Here is an 11,529-nt window from a genome sequence, read left to right on the forward strand (position 1 = left end):
ATTGACATTTATTGTGTCAATAATTATCATGGGTGTTGAAATGGCTGTGTAAATAGATGGTGAAGAGCACCTAACAAAATTACTAATCAAACCCAACATCTTGAATATTCCATGAAATGACTCTGAGTTTTTAAAAATTACTGTAAACGATGCCACTTCAAGGCTGGTATTTGGGTTTTGTACCATTTTTGGAATGGGGCGTGTGTATCAATGCAATCTTGTTCCACTGCAGAGGTTGTGTATGTGCTCCTCCCACGGATTTCCTTCCAGTTGATGAGGAGTAATGTTTTGCTTCTGTTTCACATAGTATGATTAAACAATGTGAGGGAATCCTCTCTGTGCTCTTTCATTTTGAGTACTTTCGGTTTAAAATCTGTAGGCTGTGCTTCTGTGCAATATGATTAAGCAGTCTTTCATCTGTGGATATTTTAGAAGTGGATTTCCCTCAGTGTGACCTTTTGAGAAATATATTTAACTGTTCAAAGCATATTGTTCTCTGATTAAGGCTGTGGTTATGTTATCTAGAAGGACCAACTGGCATACAGACTATGGTGAGTAGATTCTTTCTTCTTTCTTTACTTTAGGTATGCTTGGGCACATAAAAAGACTCCAAACTTTTAAATTTAATTTTTTAAATAAAATAATAATTATTCTTATTGAAGCATTTAATATGCTCTGTTTTATCCTTAGTTGTGTGATTTACTCTGAAAAATGTATTTTGAAGAACATTTCTAACACGACCCCAATGTACACATCTCTTTTTGATAATTGGTAGGTCCTCAAGAAGTTTTCATTGTATTTTGCCTCTGTCCTTCTCATTTGCTGCATCAGCTGCTGAATTCCCTTTTTTCTGTTCCCAACCTGTGAGGCTCTATGATCAAGAGACGCATCAGCAAATGCAGCACTGCTCCCTATTATGCTGAGAGAGTGTGACTTGCCCAAGTCCCCCCAGTGGGTTTCTATGGCTGAGTAGGGATTGAACCCTGATTTTCTTGACTCCCATTTCAACACTCAAACGACTGCACCATGCTGGTGTATTTGGAACCTATTGGAACCTAAGGGTTTAACTACATCTGAAATACAAGCCTATGTCTATTCATAACAGGTATTTTAAAATCTTTGTTTTATTTATTATTTATATCATGTCTTTCTCCCAACATGAAACTCAAAGCACCTTGCAATACAAGTAAAAACAAAATAGCTAAAACAATATGTGCCACAACAGTTTTAAAAGCATCAAACAATTAATCCAATTAAACATCAATTTAAAACCATTAGAAACTCATTAAACATATGCTGCACTCTAAAAAAACAACACACTCATTGAACAACCGTCTACCCCAGCCAGTTAATGGCTGAAGCCCTGTTTGAAGAAGCAGGTCTTTGTCTGCCAGAGAAAAGAGAGCAGAAAAGGGGCCAATTGAGTTTTCCTTGGGAGCCAGTTCTATAGTCTGGAAGAAGCCACCAAGAAGTCTCTTTTCTGTGTCCTCACAGAAGAATCTGTGACGATGACAGGATGGAGAAAAAGCAGCACTTGGAGATTATTTCTCACCGATAGTAACAGAATTGCAACACAAGATATGCACAAGACATTACTTAAGAGTATATCCACACTGGTTGACACCACTTTAACTGCCATGACTATCCTACGGAATCCTGGGATTTGTAGTGCAGTGGTGTCTGTGAGAATGCTCTGGTGCCTCAGCATACTACAAATCCCAGGATTCTGTAGGACATAGTCATGGTGGTCAAACTGCTTTAATTCTGCATTGTGGACACACCCTCAGTGTTGGTGTCAGAAGAGGTTTGTTTTGTGTTAGGAAGATAAGTAAAGTGGCTCTAGCTGGTTTACCACAAGATTTTAAAAACATCACACTACAGTTTGAATCAGGGAGGGAGTCATGAGGCCTGGCAGATGTTGTGGGACTGCAACCCCCTGGGACTCTGGCCATCACAGGCAGTGTTGAGGGATCTGGAGGTCTGTATGATTCCCACTCCTTGTTTAAATGAATTGAGCTCCATAGGTTTCAGTTAACTGAAATCCAAATACTTCTGCTTGTATACTGAAAATTTTAATCTATTAGTATTTTCTGTTAGCATTGGTCTTGTTATTTCTTCATTCTTAGTTGAGATCCTTAAGATTTACATAATCTTAAATAATTTGTGCTGAGAAATAATGACTGGGTAAACCATACAATGTCTTAATTTTATTGTATGAAAGTTGCTTATTCTTGCTTTTGGTTTGCTTCACACATACACACAAATTCGGCAAACAAAACCCCAAAGGACCTGGTTTATAAGCTTTGCACACCTGAAACATTGCTAAAATCTGACCCCTATTTGATTTAAATTTAGGACTATCTTTGGGTTATTTTAAGCCAGGTTATATTTAACATCCAGGTGGAGTCACAGTATAACGCAATACATAATATGGCACAGTAGGCTGTTCCAAAAGCTTCACAGATGTTATCTCAGTAATTCTTACAAACAGCAATTAAGATGTGCTGGTATTATTATATCCAGGTAATAGCGTGTAGATAATATCTCAGGTGGAGAGATGGTGGTTTATCTAGTAGTAGGAAGATTAAGGCAAAATCAGAATGAAGAATTTTACTGTTAGGTACTAAGCTGCAACTAGCTTGCATGATGATCATGGTATCTATTTTAAAGCTGTAAGTACTGTGAGCCATGCTGATGTACTTCACTAAAATCATTCTAAATAATGCTTCAGGAGTGAAGAGCTCTTTCATGTAGTGAGATATAAAATTATCTATAATAAGCATGGAGGGTAGAATGGAAATGGATAACAGCACGTTTATCCTCTCCCTTTTTTTGAAAGTTGGTTTGTCTCCTTCATGTCTGTGATTATGAAGTGGTGGGCAGTAGCAAAAACACAAACAGGGATAATTTTGCATTCTGAATCCATTTTCTTGATGGTGAGAACACTGATGTTAAAAGAAACATACCATATCAGAAAAGTAAGTAACTGCAACATCTTCAGAATGAGAAATAATCTCTACAGAGCGTAGATATCACAATTTTCCACTGAATGGCTTATTTCCAGAAATGGGAGAAATTCATTCTTCTCCTCAATTTGTAAGTAACTGTACAGTTTTAAAGAATCCTAGACACTTTCTCTATTCATTTTGAAAGGATTTTTGGTAGAGCACTAGATTATTGTTGGTGCTTCAAAACACCCCCCCCCCCCACACACACACAAAAGGTGATTTCCTTCTGAATATTAGGAAGAATCTCCTGACAGTAAAATAGGTTCAACAGTGGAATATAGATTGCTGGACTCTCCTTTTTGGAGATCTTTAAATAGAGCTTGGTAGCCTTCTCTTGGGAGTGCTTTATCTGTGCATAGCAGGGAACTGGTCTAGGTGGCTCTTGTGGGTCCTTTCCAATCCTCTGATTCTAAAAGGCTCCCACTGATACAGAGTAAAGCAGTCTGGAACTGGGAGCAAGTTATATCAGTTTTACATTACATCAGTTACCTTCAGTTCCATAGTTGAAGGCACACAACAGTATATAAATAAAATAAAATAAAATAATTAAAATAATTAAATGATTAAAAATTATTCTGGATTTATTATGTCCTGTTTTTATCCCTATCTGCTGTTGGCATTTACTGTTTTTAATTTGCTTGAGATCATCTAAACCTTGTTGCTTGTTAAAAGGCAGACTAAAAAGGCAGCAAATACATAAATTAATGAGTACGCTTCCACACCCATCTTTCCCAGCCCATCTGTGCTTCAAAACAGGAAAATCCAGTATCACATAGGAAGGTGTCACATGGGAAGACAAATGAAGTCAATTTCTTGGCTTTGCTTGCAGGCTTTTAAGAAAGCTACAACTTGGAAGCATCTAGATAGCTCCAACAATGTTTGTTTGATTAACTAAAGGAATACAAAAATATCAGTATGTCCAAGAGTGAATGGTTTCAAATTATTTCCTGAAGAGTTTTAAAGCACGTGGTTGAGTGCCTTAGGGCTGCCTTGCTAACTCTTTGATTCATACAGTGGTTGTTTCTTACACACATTGCAAGTTATATTTATGGATATACATTGGGAGTGCATCTTTCATAGTTATATTGGGGTAGGTTCTTGTTCAAGTGGGATGTGTGCCTGGGTGAAGTGCCCTGCCTATTTGGACTAAAGGCTATTGGTGCATGCTTTGCTGAAGTTACTCCAAGAGCATAGTTATCTGAAGGGAATTCTAAATGCTTATTTATACTTGTACATGTTAAGCTCCTTAGGTAAACATGTGTGGAGAGCACAATTCTATTTCATGTCATTAAACAACTCCTGCCTTAGATGTCCCATGCAGTTAGCTTTTGTGGGGCCAGAATGATTGCAATATATGGGGGAAATCTGCCACATTTGCTACTAGCAGATGCCTTACGCTGGTGGGTCTTGATGGGGTGACTGTTGGTTCCTATATCAGGAGTGCAGTGAATCTGCTCTGAGTTTTATTCCAGAATTTAAAGGAGCTGCTGAAGATATAGATATCGAAGATATCAAAGATATAGATACCACCTTTGATGTCTGGAGCAAAATAGAGAAGATTCACCACATCCCTGACATGGAAGCCACTGAAAACCCCTAGTCCCTCCATATGTAGAAACTGAACAGGAATGCTCTAATCATGATCAGAACTGGGGGAGGGGGGGTTAAGATAAATGCAGCCTCTTTCCTGGACATCTAACCTCTGTCTGGATGCGGTGATCAAATGGTGAAAGCCAACAAGTGTACTTTCCCCTATAAAATTGTAGTTGTTTGTTGTTGTGTGCCTTCAAGTTGTTTTCATATTATGGCAACCATAAGGCCATATGATAGGTTTTATTGGTGGTGCAGTGGCTAAATGCTGTTACTGCAGCCACTCACTCATAAGTCACAAGGTTGTGAGTTCAATCCCAGCCAGGGACTCAGGGTCAACTCAACCTTGCATCTCTCCTAGGTCACTAAAATGAGTTTGTTGGGCCAATTAGCTAACATATTGTATACCACTTAGGGAGTGTTTAAGTGCACTGATAAGCCGTATAGAAATGTACTTGCTTCTGTTATTGCTACTTAGCAAGTTTCTGGCAATCCTAAGGCAAACCTTTCATGGGGTTTTCTTGTCACAATTTGTGCAGGGGTGTGTGTGTTATTTCTGCCTTCCTCAGAGGCTGAGACTTGCCCTAGGCCACCCAATGGGTTTCCATGGCCAAACGGAGATACGAATCCTGCCTTCCAGAGTCATAGTCCAACACTCAAACCACTTCACCATGCTGGCTTTCCCACTTTTCTTCAAAACCAAATAAATTTATTTGTTTTTAAAGTGGCACAGACTCTGTGTTGGTTCTATTTCCATAGACTGTCATGGCGGCCACTCTGAAAGATGTGTCTGGGTGCATTCAGCCAGACTGAAAACTTTCAAATTTTGTTCCTATTCTTTCTGATTTTAAACTGGGTTAAAATAAATTGACCTGTTTATCCAAAATCAAAAGTCTCTGATCATACCAGGAGCTGATAGGAAATTTTCTGGGATAAATAAGATGTGTATGGATCTCCAAAATAAAATTGGAAAGTACAAGAACAAATTCTGGTACTTTTAAAACCTTTCAATCTGTCTGGATGTCCCCGCAGTTGAACATACATATTTGGGTTGGAGTAAGTGGGAATTTTCAGAGGGATCTGAGTGCTCAGGATAGAACAACATTTTAACAAAGCATTTTTGCTTGTTAGAAATGTTAACATGAGTTTTATAATGAACACTCTGATGGTAGGCTTCAAGTTAGGGAATATGTATAAAGTGTATTGCCTGCAAGAATTACTTTTTTAAAGTCCAGCACTTAAGATTCTGTCCGATTTTACTTCTGTTTATACTGTGCCATCCCTACATATGCAATGAAGCAAGTGTGCTCACTACAGGGGATTTTTTTGTAACCACAGTTTGTGGTTGTATCAGAACAGGAACAGCATCATGCCCCCTATTTAGGACTAATTGAAATCATCCTTTTTCAAACATGCATTTGTGAGAAGATCTTTTGAATGAGATGAACAAGGAATTTGGATGCGGGCACAATTATATCAGCAACAACAACAACAACAACAAAAATATGAACAACAATAACATTTCCCCCATTTTAAACATATTTAAATGTTTAATTATAAGTCAGTGAATTTAAAAAAGTAGATTCCTCTTGGCTAAATATAACAGTTGTCACATAGAAAAAACATTTCCCCATGATTTCACAGTCCAAAGAAAAACATGTCTTTCTGACATTAATGCTATTTCCCTTCCCCTCTTTTTAATTAGAGTGACCCACAGCAACATAAAACCAGCTTTGAAGATTCTCAGAAGTTCCTAGATGTGTATACCAGGCGTTCATCTGATTCAGATAGGTATTAACAGTTCAAGACTGACATTTTTTCTTTACTTTTTTTTTGTAAAGTTGTTGCAATATTACACAAAAATTAAAATTGCTCTATTGATATGCATCCCGACATTAGTGAAATGGAGATAATTACGTAGTTTTTTGTGGGGTTTTCAGGCTATGGAACCACATTCTAGGAGAGTTTATTCCTGACATTTTGCGAGCAGCTGTGGTTAGCATCTTCAGAGAATGCTGGCATGGAAGAGAGTGTGGTATTTATACTGTTGGTTGAGAGGAAGCTATTTACATGTTAATCTGTTATTGTTCTGTTGTTGAATAACAAGGCCTCAGGGGGTCTATTTAATTAATGATCCATTGACTGCTGGGAAACCCCCCGCACCGTGGGTGGTGTTCATTTGCATTTGCTGGGTCTTGGTTTTGGTGTTTTCAGGGCTGGAAGCCAAACTTTGTTTACTTTAAGGGTTTCTTCTTTCCTGTTGAAATTGTCTAGGTGTTTATGGATTTCAATGGCTTTCCTGTGCTTTCTGACCTGATAGCTGTTGGCATGGTCCAGAATTTCAGTGCTTTCAAACAGCATTTTATGTCCAGGATGGTTTATAACGTGTTCTGCTACTGCTGATTTTTCTGGCTGACCCAGTCTGCAGTGCCTCTCGTGTTTCTTGATTTGTGTTTGAACACTGCATTTGGTGGTCCCTATGTGGTCATATCCACAACTGCACGGCATGTGGTAAATTCCTGCAGCCATGAGAGGGTCTCTCCTGCCCTTTGCTGACCACAGCATTTGCTGGATTTATTTGGTCAGTTTGTAAACTATTTGGAGGTTGTGCTTCCTCACCAGTTTCCTATTCTGTCTGAGACCCCTTTGATATATGGTAAAAATACCTTCCCTTTGGGTCGTTGTTTGTCTTCACCCCATGGGAGATAATTACAACCCGAGACAAGACACATAAGTAAGAATGACGATGAACTGTTCTTTTTAAAAGGATGAATGGTCCACAATGCTTGAAGAGCTCCATTTTCACTCTGAGGTGCTGTGCAATCTGGTCTTATGTATGTTTTCTAGGGGGTTATTTAGATGTTGTTTTTCTTAGTGTGACTATGTGAATATTCTCACTCACAATTCTGGTTTTGTTGTTCACACTATTGTTTTTTTTTAAAAAAATCAGAACTGCATCTCTGTGCATCTCTATGAGTTTTGTAGCTCTCTTGTGTCAGCACTGCAAATAAAGATGGAGTAAATGATGTGGATGTATTCAAAACATGTTCAAGGCATGCAAAGTTTTATCCCAGTTTATCACAGGTCTATTTGTATTACATATTAACACAGCCAACAATGCAAATCTTTCAGGAAAATTAAAAAAAACCCAAGATTGGGTTCTCCCCCCCCCCCATTTGCATTAGCCTTTCCTCGGTAGAGTGGGAAGCAGGGTAAGGCAATCACATGTGTAGACACATTTATTTTTTAAAAAATTAAGCTTTCGATCGCTTAGGTGCTCTGTCAGGTGTCCAAACAAGCAATTGCTACATTGACCTCCAAACACAGTAAATACATTACGCCCCCCTGCAACCTCCCCCCGCTCCACATGCATAGATCGATGTGTGAGGAGACCCATTGAACACCATTTTTAACTATTATTTTTTCTTTTTTTACATGCCTGCTCGATCGCCCCCCAAACAGTCCAGGGAGCAATGGGGGAGGCAAAGGGACTTGGGGGGATGGAGTTTCCCTTTTCCCTTTCCCAGAGAGAGTCTGGGAAGACACAGGAGAGCCTGGGAGGCAAAGGGACCTGCAGGAATAGAGGCTCCCTTTTCCCTTTCCCAGAGGGAGTCTGGGAAGACACAGGAAAGCCAGGGAGGCAAAGGAACTTGGGGGGGATGGAGGCTCCTTTTTCCCTTTCCCAGAGGGGAAAAGCACCTAAGCGATTGATTGGCTGTGACATCAAGCGCTTAGGCACTTGATTGACAGCTGCTTTTAAAAAAAGAGGTTCCAGAAGGGCAATGGAAATGGGGAGCAAAAAAGTCCGCTTCAAATTACAACCGAGAAAATTTCAATGGGAATGAGAACATGAGTCAAAAAAACCCGAGTCCGTTTGCACCTTTTCGTAATGGAAATGAGGGACCAGATTCGAATATGACTTGGGAAAAAAATCAGAGTCAGAATTGTAGCAATATAAGCCGCTTTTTTTGCCCAGTGGGAATGGGGCCTAAATAAATCCTAAGAAGGCAAGCCAACTAACATTCTTTGGACAAAAAGGATCGCGCCACATGCAGGCAGCCAAGGGAGGATGTATCCTCCCACTGAAGGATGCAGGTTGAATTTTCTTTTCTTGAGAAGTATCTGAGAGAAAGGAATGCAATTTGATCTGGGTGGACTAAAATATATCTACAAAACTAGAAAAATAAACATAGGCCTGGGACAGACCACCCGAAAAGGGCAGCCTGCCCATGGCCTTTTTTCCTCCAGAGGAAAGCCGCAGCCATCAAACTGTGTGGCTTCACTCCGGAGGAAAAAGAACTCACAAAAGCGGGTTCTTTTTCTGCCAAGCCAGTTACCTCTGAGTGCACCAATGGCGCACTCGTGATATAACTAGCATGGTGCAACATGTGGAGACTATGTGTCTGTTACGTCATAATGGCTGTGCCTGTGTACATGGGGTGTCGCCATTATGGTGCCGCCAGTATGTGCTAGGGTTAGGATCGTGTGGTTGCCGTGTTGTACCTAACCCTAGCTACGCCGCCACCATGCCACAAAAGGCTGTTTGTCCCACGCCACAGTTAACAAGATATTAAAACAACATAGTGAAACAATGAAGTATTGAGGCAGGAATCCTATGTGGCAGTTATGAATGTGTAATCTGCAGTTCTATACTTGTGACTGCTTTGTACTTAAGATCCCTGTGTAGCTCATAGTTAGCCATGGAGACTATGTCGAGAATCCTGTTCCAGATTTACACTGATTTAAATGATGTTTAGCACTTTCTCCCAGGGTGAACAAAGGTGGTATCTTATTCAAGGCTGTGCAAAGCCTATGATGCTGACATAAAGCATTGTGAAATCCTAGGAACATTGCCCTATTGTATAGGTGTTCCTATTTTGTGAACTGTTAACTATGTATCTTAATCTGTTGTAAACTGTCTTGGGTCTAGAACTAGGGAAATGTCAGGAAAACAACAACAGGTGGTTTTTAAGTTGAGTCCTTAATGGTGCTGAGGGTTGGACTGACTGGCATGCAATGGGAGAGTGCACAGCTATATTGCCCAGTGTATTGTTGTGCAACAGTACATAGTCCAGTAAATATATTTGCATAATTGCCCACTGAACAACTAGCAAACAGAATCTTGGTTAATATGACCTTCTGATGATGCAATAGGAAAATGATAGCTCCATTTTGCTTTGGTTGGTGTGGTCATCTAACTCCTATTTGTCAGTCATCTGGGATGACACACTTGGAATAAAAGAACATATGAGCAACTTTATTTGAATCAATGGGGTGACTCATTTTAGGTGATTGTTGACTATTGACTGTACCACACAAGCAATCTGAAGAATGTATTATAGACATCATATTTATTTATTTATTAACCCATCTTTCTGAAGCATGGGAGTCTTGTCACACTGACACTAAATTTTACCACTTCCATTTTTTATTAAAAAAGAACAGATTGTTTGTTCACTTTCAATTCATTCTTTAGCCACATTGACACTGTTTTTCTTTGCACGAGGAGCAAGTATCTCCATTGTTTGGTTATTTCTGTTTTTTTAAAGCCTGAGCAACAGCTATTAGGAAACAATTGGTTCCTTCCTTATTAACAGCACTGTGTTTTTTAAAATGTGTCATTTCACAGACCAACAGCTGTTGGCTATTAAATGTTCTTTAAAAGCTTAATTCCTTTTTCATGAGGGGAACAGAAGCAGAGGGACATTTATGGGGTGACAAACAGATGTTTGTTTTATGAAAGTGGCACTGATTTCCTCTTTGTTTTCTGCATTGCATGCTTCTATATTTTAAACCTACTTTCATCTACTGTATGACACTGATACAGAATACCTGCCACATTATGCTTTCTCTTCAAGACGGGAACATAGGTGCAGTACAGACCACCGAAAAAGGGCGGCCTGCTGGTGTCTGTTTTTCCTCTGGAGGGAAGCCAAAGCCTCCAAACTGTAAAGGAAACAGTATTGTCTGTTAATCTCTGTGTAATTTTTTTTTTGCACAGAAAATGTATTCTGCACAAAAATGTGTGATTCTTTGCCTGTGAGAAAAAAATGTCCTTTTCAGATATTCATAGGAAGCAAAAAAGAACACATAGGAATCACCTGTGCTTAACAAATGAATAAGGAGTTTCTTTCCCTTCTGTAAATAAGACCTTGGTCTTCACAATGAATGCCTGTAGCTGGGGGCTGTAGCTGGAATCCTATTGGGAAATTAGAAGAAATTATACTGTTGGTCTTGTGGTGTATCTGCACAGCACAGCCCTGGCAGTTTCATATCACTTTCATTCTCATGACTTTTTCCTGTGGAACCCTGAAAATTGTAATTTGATAAGAGACTTAGAATTCTTTGCCAATAGGCTCTAATGCTCTAGTTCAGGGGTAGGTAACCTACGGCCCGTGGGCCACATGCGGCCCGCCGAGCCGTTGGGACCGGCCCCTGCTCGGTCCTGCCGCCGATTACCACCGCCAAAGGCCCCAAGGGGCAGGCGCGTGGGGCCTTGGGCCTCTCGCGCAGCCGCACGGGGCCTTGAGCCTCCCACGCAGGCCCCTCAGAAGCTGGGAAGGAGCCTGAGAGGACACGCGCGCGGGTGTCCCCCGCCTCCTTCCTGGCCTCTGAGGGGCTTGGAGGCCCCTCAGAAGCCGGGAAAGAGCCGGCGAGGACGCCAGCGCGGGCGTTCTCCGCCTCCTTCCTCGCCTCTGAGGGGCTTGGAGGCCCCTCAGAAGCCGGGAAAGAGCTGGCAAGGATGCCAGGGCGGGTGTCTCCTGCCTCCTTCCTCGCCTCTAAGGGGCCTCTCCTCATTTTACAGCAGGAGGGGCAGAGAGAGAGAGAGGAGTTGTGTGTATGTATGTGTAAGAGAGAGAGGTATGTTTTGTGTGTGTGAGAGAGAGAACGAGTTGTGTATGTGTGTGTGTGTGAGAGAGAGAGAGGGGGG

At 40.6% G+C, this 11,529-nt stretch overlaps 1 protein-coding gene across 1 annotated transcript in view; it reads left to right on the forward strand.

Annotated features, from left to right (window-relative positions):
• The first annotated feature begins 330 nt into the window (after positions 1–330).
• The window catches only part of TNIP3 (TNFAIP3 interacting protein 3), a 78,327-nt gene continuing 67,128 nt past the window's right edge, over positions 331–11,529 (forward strand). The window contains exons 1-2 of the mRNA XM_042469765.1: positions 331–551; positions 6,304–6,389. Coding sequence (XP_042325699.1) covers positions 549–551; positions 6,304–6,389 — 89 coding nt within the window. The 5' untranslated portion in view covers positions 331–548. The remainder of the gene's footprint in view (positions 552–6,303; positions 6,390–11,529) is intronic.

Source organism: Sceloporus undulatus, chromosome 5, assembly GCF_019175285.1.
Source record: "Sceloporus undulatus isolate JIND9_A2432 ecotype Alabama chromosome 5, SceUnd_v1.1, whole genome shotgun sequence".
Lineage (NCBI taxonomy): Eukaryota > Metazoa > Chordata > Lepidosauria > Squamata > Phrynosomatidae > Sceloporus > Sceloporus undulatus.